The sequence below is a fragment of the Amyelois transitella genome, chromosome 17, assembly GCF_032362555.1.
Source record: "Amyelois transitella isolate CPQ chromosome 17, ilAmyTran1.1, whole genome shotgun sequence".
In the NCBI taxonomy this organism is placed as follows: domain Eukaryota; kingdom Metazoa; phylum Arthropoda; class Insecta; order Lepidoptera; family Pyralidae; genus Amyelois; species Amyelois transitella.
In genome coordinates, this window is record NC_083520.1 from 2425089 (window position 1) to 2449509 (window position 24421).

A 24421-nucleotide genomic window follows, 5' to 3' on the forward strand; every position below is an offset into this window, starting at 1 on the left:
TCTCGTCGAAAATTTCGCAGGTCAAACGACCGTCGGTGAATAGTTTTGAAGTCTTTATCATCAGGCAATGACACATGCAGTTTGCTTACTATCATCAGTGTGAAGCCTGTTATCATCGCACAATGCCGACCAATCGCAAACTAATTATAGCCAATCGCGCCACATTAGAAAGCAGACTGTATCGCTATAGGTCAAAATATGGAAAGTACAGAATTGATACTCCATACTGTAGCAGTAGAGATAAGAGGCATAAAAAGTATAAATTTTGACTGACAAATGCTTTATTTTTAAATTTTGTGAAATCAATTGTTTCATATATTTAGGTTATATGAAACAATTGACTTCACAAAATTTTTAAGAAGACCTGCGCTAGCTTACTGTCTCGGGTCATCAAATCAAATCGGATTTATAACTTGTACAATTATAAATCGGATTTGATTGAAATAAAATCCTTTCTTATGCTTATTGCAGCGTGTGTTCTTAATTTTCATCAAGTTCCTAAGACAGCATGAATTGTTTCTAATTGTCATACTTTGTCTTGGCATGTTGATAATTCCTCTTGCGATAGTTATTTTTCCCACCATTATATTTTGTTCTGCCATTTTGTCAGTTATAAATAAGGGGTATCGTGACCATAAATAAAAAATAAAAATAATATATCTAGCTCAGAAATACAGTTGGTATCAACTATCGATTTATATACCTAAAAAAATTCTGTACGCTATATATTTTCCTCCTGTAACATTACGACATCGATCTAATTCCGTTTCAATTAACATAGAAACGACACCGCCTAATAATAAGGCGGCTAGTCTACTCTGTGCTATGAATATCTCAGTGATCGTCACGTCATAAGGTATAAATGGAAAATAAGGACTTTGAAACTATAGACATAGACTTATTATTAGTCCATAGACTTGATAGCATGACTATAGATACAGTATATAGTGTAGACTTCCGCAACCTTCCCAAGGGAACCTAACCTGTATTGGATAATAGGCACACATTTTGTTCCCTTAATGTGCAGCTGTGCAGGTTTTCTTACGATGTTTTTTCCCTCACCGTAAGATCATCGGTTAGCACTCAAACTAACGTTAGTAAGAAAATGAGTCTTTGGCATATGGCCGAGGTGGGATTTGAAGCTGTGCCTCCATATGCGTATTAAGCATTTTCAAACGGGAAACTTATCGATTCGACCATGCTCTTTTAGTTTTAAGAGTTTATTACTGTTTTGTAGGATAGTTTAAAGAAATCTCATTCGATAAAGGGTAGGAAATCCATTAAAATTATTAACAGAGTATTTTTGGAAATACACACGGACAGAGCAATCCACACTGAAATCACGTACAAAACAAAAAGGAAAAAACTATCTAAGTATCTACATAACTGAAACATTTTAAACCGACATAACTTTATTTGCGAGAGGAAAATGGCAATGAAATTCAATTGCACGTATTAAGAGAGACCCACGTGTGGAATCGCGAGCGTCGCATAAATGACATTAATGGCTTCAATGAATGGACTAAACGATGCGCGGGCGCATTCGATGCCGCCGCGCCTGACGTCGGCAGCAGTGGGCCGGAGCGCATGCTGGCTGGAAAAAAATGGATAGGTACCTACTTTTTTTAAAACGACTAGAGTACTCGAAATAGATATCCCTGACGTCAGCAAAGGTTTGGCCGAAGAGCGTGCTGGCTGGAAATAATATTTTATTTTTTAAACTCGCTAGGATCTGATGCCGAAGTGCCCGGCATAGCAGCGGTGGGCTAGAGCACGCGAAGGCTGGAAAATACGTTTTTTTAATATCCATACTTATTGGAGTATATTAAAAAGTCTGTTTTGTTTTTAAATAAAATTACTATTAAGCCACGAGGAAGAATCAGATGTGACGAAATATCACATTAATTAAGTACCTATATTGAAAAAAAAACCCAATGTTTTTTATACCAATCAACGTAGCAAAAATATGTATGTAGGAATGTTTATTACGCGACAACTTTCGAATCGCTAGTCTGATTTCGACGAAATTTAAATCATATGTAGGATCTGTCAATAGAATTTTTAAGTTGGTGGGGGCATCACAATCGGTTAAGTAATCTTTGAAAAGTTAACTTAAAAAAAAATCGCAAGGTTTTCATTCGCGACGAACGACTAGTTATTATTTTCACATAATTAAGTTTGCTAAAAAAACAGGTATACCTATTTTGCTGTTAGTAATTCGTCGTCTGCCCACTGTGCGCGGCGCATTGCGACGTCCTGTCTGCGCGCGTGGGGCCCGGGCCCGATAATCCTATTTATATTACTGTGTCATTACCGCATTACAACACCCACAGCCGCATCCGTGCTGGCTTAGTTAAGACGGCATAATTTGAGATGGCATAATTATTTTTTTTTGGTATAATCATCATTTCGCATAACTTTTCATATGAAAAATGCATTCAGACGTAAAATTATGTAACTAATGTATGACTTATGTAACAAATGAAATTTTTTATATTTAAAAAAATCCGATTTGGATCTAACTCAAGTCGACTTGCGTAGTTACTCGACACAGTTAAATAACTTTATATGACGAACTTAGCAATGGTTTATTCTATATCTTCTCGCAGTTGTTCACAGTCAGATGAATCCCTGATCTTTAAAAATAACTTCAGGTCATCAGCAAATAAAAGACAATTGTTATTCTTTACGACATCCGGTAAATCGTTCACCATTCTGAGGAATTAAAGAGGTCCTAACGTAAGTACGTACTTTCCTGGTTTACTCGTGATCTGGTGTAAAAGGGGTCAGATGCAGATCCTTTCTATCTGAAATTAGAATTTCTGTAATAACATATTCAGTGACCATAGAATATGACATATTATGTTTAATCATTTACATATTTATTTTGCTCTTCGCCAAAGCCAATCTCCTGTTTGGTTTCCTTCCATCTAAAGGTTGACTGGAAGAGATTGCATTAGCGATAAGTCCGCCTTTGTATCATCTCTGTCTGCTTTGTGCTGTTTTGTATGTTTTACTGTTATGGTGAAATAAAGAGTTTTATCTATCTATCTATATCAATAAAATTATTTCGTAATTTAAATTTAACAGCCTATACCTATGATTGGTATTCAGCACAGCGCTGTCTCAAACTGTATAATTATCTATGGATATAAACTATAGGCAAGTACTTAATAAAGCGATATAATATTGCAAAGCACGTTCAGTTTTGTAGTCTATAAGTAAGGTTTATTATATGTATTTACGTAAGATTTACATTTGGCTTTGATTGTGGAATCATAACCGTGAGTTGTTAGGTGCATTCACTAAGTTAAATAAAAAAAAAATATTATCCTATCTCACCACGACTACATCTTTCTTTTTCTTTCTCGTGGATGTAGTAAATGTGACTTAACATTGTACCGGTCTCAAAGCGAACAATATTTTTGTTGTTACACCCATCAAAACGCCAAGTTTTTTTTTCAAATATCTAAATTATGATGAACCTGCAAATGTGCTACATACCTACATATCAATATTTTGTAGCAAAAGTTCCTTAGAATTGTACAGGTTTATAATTTTTTGTCAAAAATAAGTATAATTTTATTCAGAAAAACATCTAACAAGGTTTTGCACAAGTTTTATTTAAACAACTACCTATAAGACTACTCGTATACTTATAGTTATACCTTACGTGGCTGATAACCCCATAATAGACAATATGTCTGTACCTTAAATAAAACTAGAATTTTCCAAATGATTAAAAGGATCCAATCCTGATTGATTGATTGTTCCAGTTGGCGAGCGGCGGCGGCGGCGGGCGCGGCTTGTTCTGTTACCACTGCCCGCCCAGTCTGCCTCCCCACCAGCACAGGCTGCCGACCCTGGAATACCCCTTCTCAGCATCACATCCATGTGAGTCATTAAAGGCTTTTGAGCGAGCGAGCGTAGCGAGTGATGTACGGACGCAATTTATTCCGCTCGCTTTTTCAATTGAGTCAAAGAAATATAGTTTAAGTAGGTAAAGTATGTATCTATGCATGATTGTTAGAGTAGGTACGATGAATTTCGTAAAGCGATTATTTGATGAAGTTGCCAACATTCGCTTTTTGAACGAGCGAGCGTAACGAATATAGACCTCATGCTCTATGCTTGTTCAATTCGAATAAAGCTGCTTTTACACCGGGCGAACGAAAGTTGACACGCACTTACTTACGATGGCTTTCTCCTAGCTTTTGTTTTTCGCCAAACTCTCCCAAATAGGACTAACAAATGCTTGTGAGCCCCATTAGTTGGAACAATGTGCACCCGGCTTTAGACCTATTTTTAAAGAGAGTGTTTATTTGCTCAATTATATACAAAATAACAATTATCTTCTTACAATTACAAGTCGTACCTACTATCGATTCTCTAAGTTAACTTTTGCTTCCATTTATGAAGTTCAATGCAAGCTACATAGATTAGCTCTAGTATCATAGTTCTAGATTTATCCGCTTTGCACTGCCATAAACCGGTCACATCCAGATATTTGCGGTTAATTAAACCCTATGTTCATTTGAATCCCAAACTCGATGTGTAACTGTGTACAGCCGGAGCGTCGATTACGTTCACTTATCGGTCGAGAAACTTCACTAACAGTGTTTGACGAAGCCACGGCTCCTGGACTAATTGCATTATTGTCAGTTAAAGCTCTTGTCTTGTTTCGACCAACTCGATTTTGAACGCAAACTCGATTCTATTCCAATTTTAAATCGATGAAAGACGCGAATCTCAGTGAGTACCTAGTCTTTGTCGGTTTTATTTTTATTTTATTTAAAGATTTTTTAAACTTATTTTTGTTTTAAATAGGTATGTAATATCTTTCTTTATTTTGTATATTGTATGTGAGTAATATTATTTAGTGGGCAGTTCTTTAGTAAATTTTTTATGAAGGTATTATTTGCAAAATATTTCATAATGACGAAAACAAATACAATTTAAATATCGAACCAGTCGTCGATATTGAAAACGAGTCTGTATCACAGCTTATTAAGATATCACTAGACAAACGAATTGGATTTACCTTTCTCTAAAAATAAGAAATCAGTTTCTTTAGTCCCGACTCGCGTGAGGGGTGGTAATGTGCTAATGAATAGAGAAGGCAGGCCAGGGGTGCCTCGGGGGTGCGGGGAGGGGTGCCAGAGGGGGCGCCTCGAGGGTAGGTGGGCGGGGCCCCCCAGGGATTGGTCGCAGCCGACGCCATCTATTATTCATAAAATAGTTTTTGAGTCGCGCCGCCGGCCGAATTAACTCAGTTACCTACACTAACTCAATAAGCATCATGTCACTTTTGATTAGTCCCGGTTGTAGCCGTTTTTTACGAAACAAACGATCAAAGGAGCTTAACAACATTATCCGTCATTTCGTTTGGATAAAATGACAGCCGGCTGTCGGATAATTGCGTAAATGTTTTAATTTTTAAAATCTATTAACGAATTGGAGTGGGTGGGTGGGGGTGAAGTTTTAAAAAGCCCGGCGCGGCTCGGCGGCTAGTGAATAAAAAAGCGGCTTAAACGAATCTATTAAAAATGTATAAGGCAATTTTCAGCGGTGCGCTGGAACGCTGCGGGCTCATTAGAGCGCAATCACACCGCTTGCCATAGACAAGAGGGCCGTACAAGTGTAGCCAACACTTAGGTAATATACATAAAATCTTATCGGACTATCGGTATTAACGAGTACACCGTTAGACCGAGTAGATAGATATTTAACGATATTGCCTAACTTACACAAGTTAATATCTAATAATAAATAATAGATTTTTTTTTAATATCTTATTAATAAAATGACATAATTATCTAATTTGGTCGAACTGTTGTGATAAGAATAATGTACAACACAAATAATTATTAACATACAGTCTTCTATTTTTTAAATACTTTTGAAGAAATAAACATAAATACTTATATGTAATCTAGTCCTAAACAAAGCGACCTCTACCGTCTATGAAGTGAGCTCTATTAAAACGAGACCAAACTTTTTCACTGCACCGACTTCCGGCTGATTTTTAATTTCCGCTTGGAATTTTTCCGCTGTGTTGTTGTAGCTCAATTATTTACATTCAATTAATGAAAATATTTATAATCCAGCGTAATCTGGACTTGCAGAGATCGGACAAGCCTTTTCGCCAGCCGTTTCATTTGCCGCCATTTTTAATTCACGTCTAATTAAAAGAAGACTTAAAAACGGGCCGGTTAATTTAAATTTGGAACGTTTTATTTTTAATGCCTTTGAAACTGGCTGAAACAACGGGAAAATAATATTCAGCGCTGGCCGCGTGTTGCCAAATCTGCCTGGAATGCGCTCCATTCACACATTACGCTTTAATATTAATTGTAATAAATCGTAAGTTTATTTAGGTATATCTCTTATTATAATTTAACAGAAGGGGATCATATTATAAGTGTGTTAAAATTTTTTACGTGATAAATAGAGGCGCATATGATAAAAACATGCATACGGATATATTGGGAAAAATTAAAATGCGGATCAAAGCGTTTAATGAAACGACATTAACTCGTACACTACAGACAGACAAACAGAATTAAAGTGAAGTGAATCGTCCGTTAATTGGGCAATTAATCCCGCCATTAGTGGCCCGTCGTTTGACTCAAAAATTCAGAAAACTTCATTAACGTATGATATTTTGCTTTATAACTGTTCAATATTTTGTATTATTTTAAAAAATACGTTTTATATAGGTTATTTTGTATGAGTATGTTTGAATAGGTTTATATTGTTTTTTTAGAATCAACCATAGATAAGAAAAAAAAAGTTGTAGGCGCCCAACAGTAGATACTTAAGTAAGAACTAGGAGTACATTTGTACTCCTAGTTCTTACTTAAGTATTGTACTTACGAGTATTTACTCGTAAACACGATGCCTTTTTCTCAGAGGGGTAAGCAATACTCTATCTCTAAGTACTTCTTCACACATTCCCTCGCTTCATGCAACCACTTGCCGATTTCGCCAGGACGTCTTTTGGACAGAAGTGATTACACAAATAGTACGCTTTCATAGATTTATAAATTGTCTGATCGACCAATTTCTATAAGAAAGTAATGTTTTTTTTTTCATTTTTTTCTACATGTTTTTATGGAAATCCACTCACTCACATGCTGTGCTTGACGAAAAAAAATTCACCCTGTATAAATTACTCGTAGGTACAGTGCCCGGCACGAAAGATGCACAAAAGAAAAGTTTTTGATAAGAATAATTGCTACTGCGCATCCCTGAAGTATCAAACTATTTGCCGGATTCTATACCTGACTTAATTATGCCTGGGTCGCGGTCATCGGAGGACATTTCTTGTCAAGGAGTACAAATGAGAGGAACATGATGATGATTAAGTATCCTATACATATTTGCGCCTACATATACACATATGGTCACGTCTATATCCCTTGCGGGGTAGACAGAGCCAACAGTCTTGAAAAGACTGAATGGCCACGTTCAGCTATCTAGCTTAATGATACAATTGAGATTCAAATAGTTACAGGTTGCTAGCCCATCGCCTAAAAAGTTTGTAAGCCTATCCCTTAGTCGCCTTTTACGATATCCATGCGAAAAAAAAATTGACTAGATTTCCTTCTGTTCAACCATTTGCCCTTATTTCAGATACTAGCTACTCCTACCACCCCGCCATACACGATGACACATTCGTGCGACGGAAGCAGAGGAGAAACAGGACTACCTTCACGTTACAACAGGTCCATATACATTTATAGTTTTTTGCTCAGGATCCCTGGCCAACTTTTTCTTCCTCCTGGCTTTAGTCCCGGTTGCAACCTCACCTCTCTGGAGAGAAGCCTGGGGTATGTCTTTGACCCTGGATCCTAGATTGGGTGAGTCAGGTTTTTACACAACGCGATTCCAATCTGACCTCCGCAACTATTGCAGGTAAACCTAACGTATTGGATCCATAGTTGTCTGAATGTGCAGGTTTCCTTGCGATGTTTCCCCTCATCGTAAGAGCATCGGTTAATATTCAAACTAATGTAGGTACATAACTTTGAAAATAGTCATTGGTACTTGGCCGAGGTGGAATTGAATTTGGATCCATGGCCAATTCTTTAGCCCTTAAAATTATCACCCAGCAATGCCTTGCCGGAACACCTCAGGCGAATATCCAAATAACATAATTTAATAAAAAAGTACATTGTTCTTTATTAAAAATTAAACTGTGGAATGATTCAACATTTTTTTCTTTCTTGCTTACTAGATACAATTATACCACTAAGGCTCAATCAAGTTTGAAATACCTAAATCAATAAATTTGTAAAAAGATAGTTTTTAACTACTTATTAATTACAAGTAATGCAACATATGCGATATATATATTTTTCACTTGTAAAAAGTAAAGTAAAAGTAGTTTCCCCAAGAAAAGACTAATCTTATCTAAAATGCAACAATCAGTATTTTTTTACTAACTGAAGGTTTAATTTCAGCTGGAGGAGTTGGAGACGGCGTTTGCGCAGACGCACTACCCCGACGTGTTCACACGAGAGGATCTCGCATTGAAAATCAACCTCACCGAGGCAAGAGTACAGGTTAGTCCGTCAGTTAATATCGGAAAGACTATTTAAATTTTGTATTAAAATAAGGTTCAATTACTTAAAATTACTAATTCATAAACAAACATTACAATATAGGAACAAATAATTACTTTAAGACTGGAAATAACCACAGATCTTATATCTGCAGAGATCGTCGCTCTGCTTAGATACCTATTTTGTAAAAAAAACATTAAAAGTGAAATAAACCTAACTGGCCAATTACAGTTAACTTGTTTTGTTAAACTTTGTAAAAAAAAAACAAATCCTAAATCATAATGTCACGTTTAAATTTCGAATCACTTTAAATTCTGTCCGCGGCGCCGCCACACGGTTCTTACAAATAAGATCACAAGATCTGTAGAGTTGGGACAGTAAAGTTGACAATTTAGAGGCGGCATGGCGCGCGCTGCCTCCTCCAATAAGTTTCCGGCTCCATTACCGCGCTACGCCGTCGTAAAACATATTTTTATGGCCCCACATCAAATATACAACACTGTGTTAAAGTTCCAAAGATATGTTTATGAGAGAATTGATAACTTGAGAGGTTATGTGCGTGATTTTGAAAGAAATGTTAATAATGTATTGCTGGAAACCCTGCTTGATTCAATTCTTATCATTATTGTTGTTTCTTAATATTTCAACATAAATCTTTATATAGTAGAAAAGCGAAATACACTCATTCACTGATCACGAAATCTCGAATACTACTGAGCCAATAGATGAAAGGCAGTAACGTAGATTAAATATTGAATGAATCCGCTAAGAAAGGATTTTCTGAAATTCCCGCAAAATCGGGAGATAACGTGATTTTTCGGACAGAACCGCGAGCGATATTCAGTAATTTTATGAATGTTGTTTTAAGTGCTAGTGAACATTTCGTACCTATAATAATATAAAAGCTTAAATAAATCTGAATTGAGAATAAAGTGACACCAAAATTTAATTAAAGGTTTGGTGTTTTCTGATCGTAAAGGTCTTTAAAGGGTTTTCTACTCCCATAAATTCCTGTTGCCAGCAGAATTCTGACCCCCTTTGAAAAATAAGTTATCCCTTCTTACCCTACGTCTACACCATTATTGGGCCCACTCTGTTGCCGTTAGGACCCGACTAAACATGTTGGCATGCGATAAACATGTCCAACCAAATTTAAATTACATAAAAAAAACTTACAAGCCAAACCTAAAATAACCCTTCAAGGCATACCAAGGTAACTGTTTCCCGGTTTTAGGCAAATTGCCTCACTCCACCTATCTCCTGTTTTATTTATGTCCAAATAAAAATTGCCCACTTTCACCGCAAGGGCGCGCCACCACAATTTCTCGTTGATGTCGCGCGGCATACGTGAATAGATTTTACGGTATTTGATTATATTTTATATTATACAACAGTAGGGTTGGGAAGGAAATTTCAAATTGTTTACATTTAATTCAATTCAGGTAAAATTTACATTCAATTCACTAACATAAACCTTGGGTCTAGGGCCTAGGACCTACGCCAATCATAGAATTACAATCACTAATTCTGTGACGCCATAGCTAAATGTATTCGCCAGCCACCTAATCTGATAAAAACTTTCAAATTAAAATATACAGGCATGAATTACATACCTACCAAGATAGACCAAGGAAAAAAGCAGAACATAAAACAAACAATTTTAACGTTTATTTTTAATTTACAAATCAATTGAAACGAACCACAACACGTGTACGAAAGTTAATCCATCAGTATAAGCAGATCGACGTAACACCGAACAAGTTTGGGAATATCAAATTTCGTTCAGCCGTCGATCCCCTGAACCACTTCCATTAGGTAACTAGCCATTGTCAAAATCCACTCCACTTCGTTGCTAAAACCACCAAAACAGTTGAGAATTGAATGCCTACGTGGCCAACGAAGTTAGATCTGTGAATGTTTGAGAAACGTTCCCGATTTGGCTTCATTTCGAGGAGTTCCAGAGGGCAGGGAGGGTCAAGTTAGCTTGGCGATCTGTAACGCGTTTAAGTCGCTCATCTCGGAATGGTATTACTGTATGAGGCTTAAGGTACGATTCCATAGATCTATGTGTGTGTAATAAGAGTGTACGCTATTTAGAAACCTTTATTTATCTTGTTTGATAGACATATAAGTAGATTTTTTTGTTTTTAAACATGAACACTGGCAACTGAGACAATTTGTCTTTTTTAATAATATCACGCGTAATAATAAAATAATAAATCGGTATATAAGTGCTTAAAAATAAACCTTTATGTCGTATTGCAAAATGTGAAAGTAAGTGAATATACCTGCAGTCAACGATGCATCGAGCTATCTACCCAAATTTACTGCAACTTCGCCTCTAGTAATTTGTAAATATGTGATGTTTTTTATACATTACCACTTAATCGTTGTTTAAATTATGAATTATCTTGATATTTTTTATATTCCGCTTTCCTTACTTGTATCAATATACATTGTGCCGTGTGGTTCCCGGCACTATTACAAGTGCCGTGTGGTTCCCGGCACTATTACAAAAAAGAATAGGACCACTCCATCTCTTTCCCATGGATGTCGTAAAAGGCGACTAAGGGATAGGCTTATAAACTTAGGATTCCTCTTTTAGGCGATGGGCTAGCAACCTGTCACTATTTGAATCTCGGTTCTATCATTAAGCCAAATAGCTGAACGTGGCCATTCAGTCTTTTCAAGACTGTTGGCTCTGTCTACCCCGCAAGGGATATAGACGTGATCATATGTATGTATATGTATGTATCAATATAAATTGTTACATTTTTTTATTTTATCCAGACTGTTTCGATGACATGTCGTACGCAGCAGTGGACTTATACCTTTACTATACGAGCCTGTAACCTCTCCCTTCGCGGACCGCAGGCCCCTCTCACACCTAACGGCACGTGCGATCAGGATTAAGGGCTGTCTCAAACGGAACTTCTCTTCAAGATACCTCTTCCAAGGGAATTAACGTAAATTAACATTAAACCATAAATATTTAATGCTAATAGCTATAGTTACCGCTTTAAATTAACTTAAAGCCTTCTATGTAAACCTCTAAGGATCGTTTTGAAGTTGAGATTATTGGAATTAGTATATGGATGGCTATTAAAGCGTTGAGTAGGAAGGTAGCTGTAAGAAGTTGAATGGATTTTCGAAAATGGTAAAAAATAGGCAAACATCCATTAAGTAATTGAAAGTTCATAGATTGAGCCAAAATTCAAAGGTTACTTTCCTTCATTTACACATTTTTTTCAAGGCTTCCCGCGAAAATTTTCTACATACCAAATAGTTAAGGCTCTGCGTTCATATGTTCTCTGTATTCAATACGTATATAAATCTTAAGCAACGATTTTTGGTATTATTCGCAAACGCGACGTTCCGTCAAAATTTGTTCACAGAACTTACAGCAAAACTTGCTCAAAATTGTTTCCCTAGCGGACAGCCCTACAACCGGCCGCTAATATAATTGAGTCGGCTTTCAATTTGATTCGCATTCTCGTCCATCCGTAGAGTGTCGGTGATAATTCGGCCGAAAAATATAAAAAGGCCTCGGAATGGGAGCAACTGTCAGACATATTGGATTACCGACGGTGGTAGCTAACCGTGCCTCCGGCCGACGGATCCTTTTTACGGACTTTATCGAATTTGAGGAGACTGATTTTCATTTGTTTTATTGGAGGCCGGCTACTATTAGTTTGTACGTTGTAAGGGAAATTTGACGGATGATGTGACCTCATTCTTTGTCTAACATGAGATTCTTTTCACCTCATTATTTTAATAAACGTAGCAATCATGGTGATGAATCCTAATTATGTTATCGATTATGTTCAATAACTTAACTAACCATTGGCTCCAAGGTATAGAGGGTGCAACTGGGAACACACACAGATGAGAGAGACCATGTTCAAAGCAATAGTTACAGATTATTATCTCATGTTATTTCGTGTCAACCGTGTGATTTCCAGCTGAAGATAAAGTCCACAAAGTCTTGTCTCTGTATCTGATACCTACATAATCCGCAGAGGCGATACAATGACAAAAGGACTTGCAATTTTTTAAGTAGGTACATTTAATTAACTTAGCCAACAGTTATAACTTCAAAAGAAATACATATACAATTTATTTGTAGGTATTTCTACATTAATAACGGTCATAAAATCATAAATTCTCACGAGCAAAAATCAAATTGCTATGACGTTGATATAGTGCCATAGAGTTGATAAAACAATGGTAGAGAAACAATCGTTACAACGATGACACTTGTACTGAGAGCGCGTCGCAAATTGGGGGTGAATAGGGTTGCTAACAAATGTTCAGTTAATTTTTGTTCCAGTCGCTGTTGAGTGGGATATTTTATTCATTGAGTGGACGTGAGTGGACGATCCTTTGTGCGATTTGTTAGTTTTACACTTGAACAATATACTTTGATACGTTTTATAAAGTACATAAAACAAATTAGAGCATTCATCTTAGTCCCTTTACTTTGGCGAACCTGTATATTAATCATAGGTTAGTAGGTTTTAATAGGACATCAGTTGGTGATATAATTTCTATAAAAGTAGATAACCTTATTGTGTATTTATGTATTTTTGTGTGTGTATTATATGGAAATCAAATTCACTAATAGTTTGTTATTTAAAATAGACAAAACTGCATCCTAAGCGTATACGTATTTGTTATAACTATTCTAATTTATGTTAGAACACTTTTAGCTTATATTTTGTAAAACAATTATAAATTGTTATTATTCTTATACAGAAACATGTAATTAAAGTAACAGAATTTTATTCCCTTATCCCAAAGCTATTTGAATTCCCTAGGGAGAAGTGGCGGCAACCCTACACTCGTGTGACACTCTCTAATGACGCATCGAAGTCTGCTCGCGACAGAACTCACGGTCTGTTGTTTTATGCGGCAACACGTCAATATATATTTTTCTTAATTAGTTTTACCAACAGCAACCATACACCAAAGTATAAAAGTCATCATTGGAAAATCTGGAAAATGGTAATTGGTGTTTGCGCGGTTGGGATTTATCACAAAATGCATTTCGCATTTCAGGTCTCTCCGCCGGAAATGATTCAGATAAAGAAAAGATAAAATCATATTTTACCCAAAGGTCACTAAAGTCCTACAGAACTATGGTGCGGCAACAGTAGATTACGAAAGAGTTAATCTAATCTGTATTCTAAATAAGCAAAACCTTCGAATAAAAGTTTAATAAATCTGAAAATAATTATGACGTGCGTGTTCCTAATTCTGTTCCGTATGTTTACCACCTCGCGAGTGTTTCGCACTCTGTCGCCTCTTTATCAATCGCACATTGAAATCAAATCGGGGTGAAATGAAACAGGTCCCGCTGTGTTCGTGTGCAAGAGCCCTTATGAAGTGGTCGACAGGTTCACGCCGGTCCTAATTTTTATAAGAATATTTTTTGATGTCATGTGTGATTCAAATTAATCGAATAAATACGAGTTGATTATCATTCAAAAACTATTGAAAACTATGTTTAACTTGATCTATTACCAAATGAGATATGTTATCATTGGACTGGGGCTTTAAATGACTGATATTTTGACTTTATTTATAATCAGCTTTTAACCTGCAACTCCGCCAGCGTAAGGTAGATTAAAATTTCGGTAAAATCAAGTGGACTGACTTTACTTCGAGATTTATAACAAGTAGGTAAATAAGCAGATACTCGGCGCTTGGAAAACGGCACAAAACTCATTTTAAAATAATTTCTTCGAAGTCAACCATTGTTAAACCAAAGGATGAATCAATAATTAAATGTTATTCGAAATACCCCATTATAATGAATAACAATTTTGAATTTTTGTTGAATAAATGAGACATACATATAAAAAACAATATCTTATCTAATAGTTGCAATATCTGTTTAATGAGATCTTCTATGGGGCTCAAAATGATTAGTGTCATAACAGAATTTGATGAAATTAGGTGGATGTCTGTCGCAACAAGATCCGCGTGGGACGGGCCTGAACCCGGGACCCTCGAGTCTTTCAACCCTTCTGCTATTTGCACTTGGTTTTATTGACCCTGGCAATTTGTCTTTATATTGTGAGTTGTAATAAACTATTTTCGTTTTTATTTCGTTTATCAATTTATCTCTGTTCTTTGTTGATAAATTTTTATTTTTTTATTAAAAAAATTTTCTAGCAATAAATATTTGAGTAAATAAATAAAAGTGAGGTTACTAATAATATCATGTTGTTGCGAACTTTATATTGGAAAGTTGGTAGCACAGTTTTTTAGAAATTGTGTTAATTATTTTATTCAAAATACTCGCTGGTGCTTACTAATACGTTATCGCTAATGGTTCAAACATTGTTCAACCAGTTCTACCTATTGTAATAATAATAAATAATGCTTAAAATCAGCTCATTTTTGGCACTAGACCTTTCTTACATCTTTTCATGATAAGCACGTATACTACATGCTATTTTAGCGAACTTCAATTCTTCGAGAAAAAGAGATAGAAATAAGAATAATATCTATAACGATTGAAGAATATTAACACCAAGCTCCCGGCTGAAACAAACTCGTTACATGATAACGCCATGACGTTAAGTTTTTCATCACATGATTAGGGGTGAATTGCACCCCTCCCCCGCCCCCCGCAGGCCCCCGGGATCCGCAAATCTCCTGTTATCCCGGAGCTTTCTTAGCTTAACGTGTAAAAGGAATATCATATTGTTTGGATGCGGTTAATTTGAGATCATGGTTCAGCGAAATGATTTTAATGATAGTTTACGTTTGTTTGATCCGTAAGAATGACGCATTTTATTGTAACAAATAAGATATGTCAGATGTCCTCTGCAGTAAGGTAAGTTAGGTTTTAACACGAAGCGACTCGTTCGTTAAGGGAACTTAACCAATATTAGATCATGGTTACACATCCAGTTGCCTGAATATGCAGGTTTTCTTACGATGTTTTCTCCCGCCTTTAAAGCATCGGTTAGCAAATGAACTCAGAAAAGGGTTACAATGGCTGGATTTGAACATGTGAGTCACACTTTTCTATTCGGCAACCTTAACCGTTCGACCACCGACGCTCAGTCATTGTCATGACGTGAACCACCATATCCACCCATTTACTGCATCAATACACTTTGTAATTAGATTTCAAGTCGAGAGTGGTGTAATTCGCGCAAAATGATGGGATGTATCAAACTAACTTACTTAGTTTACGGGGAGTAATCGTTAGGATCATACAAAATTTGTTATGTTTAGATACAATGATAATTGTTTTGCGTGGCTATGGACGCAATACTGTATTAAAAATACTGTATTAAATCCAATAAACTTGAAACCACTGATATGCCACGTTCAGCTGACTTAAGGATATTATAGTTTATGATTCAAATAGTGGCAGGTTGCTAGCCTATCGCCCGCACAAGAAGAATCCCAAGATTTTAAGCCATACCCTTAGTCGACTTTTACGTCATCTAAGAGAAAGATATGGAGTGGTCCTATTCTAATACGTTCCAGGTACTACACACGTCCCATCATTCTTAACAAAATTTGTATATGAATCATCATCAATCAATTCTTGTATAATGTATACTTTAATATAATAATAATATATAACATCACGCTGCAACTATTAGGAGCGAAGAAATAATGAAGAATGCGAAAAAAATCGGGGAAAATTCATCCTTGAGGGCTTCAATGATGCCCAAAATAACTATTCCACGCGGACGAAGTCGCGGGCATAGCAAGTAAGAATATAATGGGGACAACAGAAATATCAGCATGCCTCCACATAACCTCGTCAAGCCTCTTCCCAATAATGCATTGAAAATCTCCGTAGACTTCCTTTGACATGAACAATTTCAATACATTAACGGCACACATAAGCTGTCACTTAGCACAAAATAAGGAAGTTACAGAGCTTTGTAAAAGGTGGTAGAAATAAAATTTAGATATTATGATCCTTTTCTTGAAATTAATCCAGGTTGTATTTTCGAACAATGAAACGAATTGACGAATTTAGATTTTGCAATTTCATTAATACAAGTTTAAATAGCCGATAGACTAACAATTTGTCACTATTTGAATCTCAATTCTATCATTAAGCTTAATATATATACATAGAATTGTGACAGTCTTTCAAGTCTGTTGACTCTGTCTACCTAGTTAGGGATATAGACGTAATTTTATGTATGTTTAAAATGATTACTTACCTCTCACTTAGTTAGTACTGTAATTTTTTCCTGTGAGATGAATTTTGGTTTTAACTGAAATATTTGGTAGGACATAAGTACCTACTAAAATGTATTGATCAATACATTTTTGTTTATTTAGTATGTCGCCATTTTATTTAGTAAGTCACCATTTTTAATTCAAACTGATACGTTGCTTGGTATTGGACATGGACAAAGAGCAAAGCTCGTAAAGTTGTTGTGTAATTTTTTTTTAACGATTACAACATACTAATGAACATAAAATATTTGTATATAAGTTAACCTTCTGTTCGCTCGATATCTTTGCACTTACATTTCAGGTTTCCCCTCATTTTCTTAACATATTTTCAGCGGTTATTAACGTTAACTTTCATGTTAACTTACCGTATGAAGTGTTTTAAAACATTACTGCGCTCTTACGTAATTATTAAGCGAATAACTTTTTAAGTAGGTGACGGTTTTACTTAAGAGTTCTCAAGAGCTTAAGTTTACAGGTTAAGTAAACAAGTAATGAGTATGTGATGAGAGTTCATTAGTTAAGGTCTATGTTTAAGAAATGTTTTAGCGTTTTTTGGAACTTAACTTTCTATTTTTAGTCTTGAGCAAACATTGTATGTTTAGATTGAACGTTGTTAAAGAAAATGCTGCAGTGCTGTTTGTTACCGCTTCTTCTGCACTGACGCTTTGGAAGCGGCAATAAACTTAGTTTTAAGTTATTTATTTGACATCGACCACTGTTATGAAACCAAAAGATGTGATAATTATAAGGTGATGTTGAAATGTCCTATAACAATGCATAAAAGTTTTGATTTTGAATTTGTAGATTGGAGGCAAAGAACTTAACGTGGTCTCTGTTTCACATTTCCCAGTTACCTCGAAGGATAAGTTGTATAGATATTTGCCAAAAAACGTACCATTCTAAAGTAGGTACGTAGGTACTTACGCTAAAAAAAACTTTAAGTATGAATACGACGTGGGCCTACTGGAAGAAATTTTTCTAGAAATAAGTAGTCTTCTTTTTTCCTTGATGTAGGTACGTAAATATATAAAATAAAATAAATACATAATAATATACAAAGTAAAAGCATGTTTCAATGTTCAAGGGAATCTGAAATTTGCAAATAAAATATGATGATTTCTAGCGAGAGGTACAAAGCAAACAGCTAATATTGCAATCCAAAATAAGCTATGATGAAAGAAATTGCATTTTCAAAATGTTAACATACATACATATGGTCACGTCTTTATCCCTTGCGGGGTAGACAGAGCCAATAGTCTTGAAAAGACTGAATGGCCACGTTCAGCTTTTTGGCTTAATGATAGAATTGAGATTCAAATAGTGACAGGTTGCTAGCCCATCGCCTAAAAAAGAATCCCAAGTTTGTAAGCCTATCCCTTAGTCGCCTTTTACGACATCCATGGGAAAGAGATGGAGTGGTCCTATTATTTTTTGTATTGATGCCGGGAACCACCAAAATGTTTCTCGCACCGTTTAAAGCTAACAAAAAAAGCAATTAGCGACCACCCGCTAAACTGCTATTATACTTCACGCCAAACATTTAGTTATTGTTCAAACCTTAAGCAAACATCGCTTACTGAATAGTAGGTAATTACCCACCCCAACTGTAAAACACCCCTTGTATACGCCACCAATTTATTCTGATCCCATACGTTATTACTCACCTTAGTTTAGTAATACACATTAAAGCTCATTCTAAGAGACTCGGGGTTCTTTTTAAATTGGTTGATGCAAGTAAAGTGACAGGGTCGCATGTTAACATGTGTTTTCGTTAAGATACAACCTTGGCAGAATGGGGTGAATATGTTATCGTTTTCTGAGCGTTGTAGACACGACGTAAGTGGCGATATAAGTGTTTGTGTTTTGTTTTATTAACCGGCCCCGAATTTATTTTGTTTTGTTGCTAAAAGAGGGATTCAAAGTGTTGACATTGTAGTGAAGAGGCGAGTGATGAAAGTTGGTAATTACAGCTTCATAAATTGATGATTTTATAAAACATTATAGGTACTGATAAATACTTAATAACTGCCGTGTGGTTCCCGGCACCAATAAAAAAAGAATAGGACCACTCCATCTCTTTCCCATGGATGTCGTAAAAGGCGACTAAGGGATAGGCTTTCAAACTTGGGATTCCTTTTTTAGGCGATGGGCTAGCAGCCTGTCACTAATTGAATCTCAATTTTTTATCATTAAGCCAGATAGCTGAACGTGGCCATTCAGTCTTTTCAAGACTGCTGGCTCTGTCTACCCCGCAAGGGATATAGACGTGACCATATGTAAGTACGTATGATTCTTCTATGCTCGTATGTAAGCGAAGTAAAAATATATTTTGTACCAGTTGCTTTTCTTTTTCAGCAGTTTGTATAAGTCAGTCAATCAAGGGATATATCCTATCCTATCAATATCATTTGTATTTATCCTATCTTTGTATTTTCTTCATTGTGATTAAGGTCAATCCAAGTCTATCCAAGACTGTTCGCTCGCTCTGTCTACCCCATAAGGCATGGAGACGTAATATTATGTATGTATGGTTATAAATAGAACCCTAGTGGTCCATGCAGCTACTATCCCTTTACATAATATATTTCTTTGAAATACCTGGTTGACTGGAAGAAATCCCTCACAGGGATAAGTCCGCCCTTGTACGTCGTTATTTTTAATGTTTTTATGTATTACTTATAATTTGTTATGTACAATAAAGAATTTACAAACAAACAAACAAACAAGTCTATGGCTTCTGATTTTTTACATATTTTTTTTTTATATTTGACCAATTATTACTTTTGCTTAGTAAAATACCCCTCAAGTGAAATATCGACATTTCTGAAGGGTGGAGGGTTGCGTTGAAATATTAATTTTACCCTAGTAAGAGATAAAAACTATTAGGGCCCGCCGGATTATGGTCGGATTATTATTTTAACGAAATTAGCTTACGGACTGTGAGGTTATAGAGTTATATAATATAAGAAGCGGCCCATAATATCTTTTTATTTCGCAAAAAAAGGTTTTGTAGGTTTATGGAGGACCGTATAAAAATATTATTTGTAACTGGATTAGGTACAATTAAATACCTTATGTAGCTTCAGGAGAATAGAAAAAAAATATAGCTGTTCCTGTCGTCATTCAGTTGCACAATGATATCAAAAAAATACTTCTGAAATTGTTTACATAAATTAGTACCTATATATTTTTTACATATATTATCAAAAGTTTGCTTTCTATATATCATTACTTTACTCAACACTTTGTATTTTAAATATGTAACTATATAAAGTTAAAACGTTCACAAGGTAAATTATGAAATATATTTTTGCCAAGCACACAAATTACAACACAAATCAAATGACGAAGTTTTTGAAATAAATTAAACTTTGTTTTTTATATGGCTGTCACTACTACACATTTACTACATCTACACAAGATTTCACAGCACTCTCACCCGCCAGAGAGCTTATTAAAAGTAAATTGCGAAAATTGCTCAGCAAATGTGCCCTGTCGTTGACTAACCAGCTTACACATGCCAATATACATTGAACCTCCGTAGAAACCACTTACCACTGAATGGAAGGTCTCAAATATTGGCTGTGATTATAGTCCGACCGATTTGAGAAGGTCCTTGGTAGCGAGTATTTTGTTCTGAATAGTAGGTGTATTAGCTTGGTTCAGACACCCTTGGCTGTTGTGGCGAACGATCTGTAATCTTTGAGTTATAACAAGCAACGAAATAGGGTAGTAATGACGTGATATAAAAGGACTGTAGTGTTGACAGCGCCAGAAGGGGCATTCTATGGTATATTCATTATTTATGGATGTGTTCGATAATACTTTTTGTTGTCGGGTAATTTTTATTATGGTTATGTTTGTATTTTATAGCTGGCCACGGGGTGTAGGAGTTTTTGTTGTGGCAACATTCACATATTGTTGCATTTTTGTTTGTTAGTAAGTCTAACAAACGAAAGTGTCTATTTAGACAGGGGGCGAATCATATTAATATATATTTTCTTGATGAAGTCGTAGGAGATAACTAGAGAACAACCAACAACAAGCACTGTTAACTCCTGCATCTCCATGGGGTAAACTCGTGATAACTGTAAAAACATTATCAAATCTTTTCCGGACATTCATTAAGGTTTAACTGAGTTACATGCTGTATTTCCTAAATTCTTATCCATTTGGAACACAACTTAGGAATACGCTTTGATGACAGAGAGAGAAAAATAGAAATCTTGATTTTGTTTTTGTAGTCGATTTCCAGACTAACGAGAAACTTCTAAAAACATATATAACATTCTGTGCAGGTTTGGTTTCAAAATCGTCGAGCAAAATGGAGAAAGGCGGAGAGGCTAAAAGAAGAACAAAGGAAGCGGGAAGGAACCGAGATCCTTACGAAGAGGGACCCCACTGATGATAAGGTATCTCCTAATTTGTTTTACACACTAGCACACACATGATGAATTTGATTTCGAGTGCTTAAATATCAAACGGTGTTATAGAAAAAATATTATTTGTATGTAAAATTATATAAGCTTAATTGTACACGTCACAAGAAAGAAAGAAAGAAAAATATTTTATTCGATATCACAAACTTAACTATACTAAGTAACAGGATTTTACAATTTGGGCGTTTTTCTATTTTACAAGCTAATAGAAACAAAGATTAAAAATCGCAGTCAAAGTTTACCTTCTGACTCAAAATCCCGTCTACCCCGCAAGGGATTTAGACGTGATAATATGTCTGAATCAACATAATAGGAGCCGAGGTTCCACAGGCTACCTTCTTTCGGTGGAACCCAAAGCATCATTCCCACTTTAGTATAAAACTTATTGACCATTGTCCAGGGTTCGTCGGAGTGCGGCATGTCGCGGGGCTCGGCGGAGGCGTCCCCGGTCTCCGGCGGAGTGTCCCCGCGGGGCTCCCCGCCCGTGACCCCGGGCTCGCCGCGCCGCTCACCGCTCCGCTCGCCGCGAAGATCCCCGAATAGGTCACCCAGACCTGAGAGGTGGGAAAATCTTCCTTGTGTAACCAACTTTCTGGTGTTTACCGCAGTTTTTTCTTTCCAGAGAAGGGTACATACATATTATCACTTCAACATCCCTTGCGGGGTAGACAGAGCCAACAGTCTTGAAAATAATGATAGGCTACGTTCAGCTGTTTGGCTTAATGATAGAATTGAGATTCAAGATGCCTTAAAGATGAATACCAAGTTTATAAGCCTATCCCTTATTACGACATCTATAGGAACGAGATGGAGTGGTCCTTTTCTTTTTTATAAGTGCCGGGAACCACACGGCACAGAAGATTTTTTCTCCAATTTATAATCCTAATTACAATTTCACCTCTCTATAGCAGGTAAGTTAACTATTTCCGCTACTTCTTCCACACATATATGAGGATAAGATGGAGTGGTCCTATTCTATAGTTTGGTTCTTTAACGGACCTTTTGCCAGCACGTCAACGACCAGAATCGTCCCATGGATGTCGTAAAAGGCGACTAAGGTATAGCCTTACAATCCCGGGATTCTTTTTTAGGCGATGGGCTAGCAACCTGTCACTATTTGAATCTCATTTCTATCATTATGCCAAATAGCTGAACGTGGCCATTCAGTCTCTTCAAGGCTGTTGGCTCTGTCTACCCCGCAAGGGATATAGACGTGACCGTATGTATGTTTTATATTTTTAATCGGTTTAGATCGGAGACGAGCTGTGCGTCGCCAGCCCCGTCGGTGGGCAGCGCGGGCTCCAGGGACGCCCCGCCCGAGCACCGACCCCCACACCACCTGTTCTCGCCGTTCGACCAGTGAGTAACTTACCTATTACGACTATGAAACGCGTCTTTTTCCACATATATACATAAAATCACGCCTCTTCCCCGGAGGGGTAGGCAGAGACTACCTCTTTTCACTTGCCACGATCTCTGCATACTTCCTTCGCTTCATCCACATTCATAAATCGTTTCATGCAAGCTCGGCGGTTTCGGGTACTTTTGACCTGACCCTTTACCAGGACGTCCTTAATTTGATCAAGATACGTTCGTCTAGGTCTTCCCACTCCGACCTTTCCCTCCCTCCTTTCTCCACGTCTTACTTATTTTCAGTCCTATGTCAAAACTGAGGCCGATCGATGTTTGTGCAAGCTATTCTCAGTAACAACTTAACGGATTTAAAATTTGTATTATTTAGATTTTTGTAAGCTAATTTTTTTTTAATTGTGATTGGAAAACTCAATCACGTGAACAGCAATAGGGGATTCCATTTTTAGGCGATGGACATTATTATTAGTCCATATCTTATTTACTATATAAATATCAATTGAAAGCTATACAGCTCAAAGTCGTCTTCGAGTGTTTTTGAGATTGTAGGCTCTGCAAACCGTTATGCATAAAAACGTGGTGTATGTACTTACAAAGTCAGATTTCAGTCCCATATGGTCTATTAATACTAAAGTAAAATATACTATACGGTCTATTTTATTTTTAATAGATTTGAATGCGCTTGACCTCTGCCTTGTGGTCGGCAAGATGAAACCTAAGGTTTATCTTAGAATCATGACTATAGGCTTATATGTTTGAACAGTAACAAATCTCCTATTAACTTCTTTCACCTAACTTTTATCCAGGCTACATCCTTACAATTCTGGATGATACCCGGCCGGATTATGAATCGGGTCTTTTTCTTGGTGGTGTAAGTAGAGAGTTATCAACTCATTTGTTTGCTAAACATCCCTATCAATTTGATTACAAGTGAATCATACTCAATTCCACGGATGTCGTCATGGTGATGCCGGAATTCGGTAGGGCTGTGTCAGTGAAGAAAAAGATTAAATTTAAGAGTTTTTCGTATCACTAACGTCAGGGGGGCGTTAGTCCCGGTTACATCCTCACCTCTCAGGAGACGGTTCTGGATTCATGATTAGTCAATCAAGTTTTTATTTGAAGCTAAATTCTCTGTAATCGCTGCTGCACCGATTTAATTTATTTATATTGTTTATTAATTATTATAGTTTTTATGTATGTTTATCAAAATTATTTTGTATAATATATTTTTTATATAAATATATTTTTTAGTTTGACTCCACCTAAAGTTCTCTGTCAGACCCAATATATTCTTTAATACTTATTTGCTATCTTTTTAACAAGGATTTCTTATCATCATAAACTAGAATCTTTACAGGATTTTAAAAGAAATCAAACTAATATAAAAATGTCGCAACAAAAATTATGTTTTTTTTTTCATATCGAGTTGAAAATATCATCATTACGAACTAAACTTGTAAATTTGTTATCTGGCAACCCTAAAGCGCAGTGAATATGGCAATTAATCAATTAAGGCTACAGTCCGGCGTAATTCCGCGTAATGAAGCGTAATTATATTGCGACGCGGGCAAGATGGCCGAATTAACGGGAATTAACATCGTGAACGTATAAATAAAGGATTCTGTGTTCCAGAATGGGATGTATGGAGGTGATTTTGATTTTGATACCGAATTTCCACTTTAAATATGAAATTTGTATCTTATTTAGACGGCCTCTGTGGCGCAGCGGTAGTACGCTTGTCTGTGACACCGGAGTTCCCGGGTTCGAATCCCGGCCAGGGCATGATGAGAAAAGTATTTTCTCTGATTCACAGCTCAC

General features: G+C 36.3%; 1 protein-coding gene across 1 annotated transcript in view; it reads left to right on the forward strand.

Moving 5' to 3' along the window:
- The first annotated feature begins 862 nt into the window (after positions 1-862).
- Positions 863-24421, forward strand: part of LOC106143330 (dorsal root ganglia homeobox protein) — a 54458-nt gene continuing 30899 nt past the window's right edge. The window contains exons 1-7 of the mRNA XM_013345385.2: positions 863-940; positions 3777-3894; positions 7636-7727; positions 8466-8567; positions 21089-21202; positions 21630-21790; positions 22481-22588. Of these exons, the coding sequence (XP_013200839.2) occupies positions 863-940; positions 3777-3894; positions 7636-7727; positions 8466-8567; positions 21089-21202; positions 21630-21790; positions 22481-22588 (773 nt within the window). The remainder of the gene's footprint in view (positions 941-3776; positions 3895-7635; positions 7728-8465; positions 8568-21088; positions 21203-21629; positions 21791-22480; positions 22589-24421) is intronic.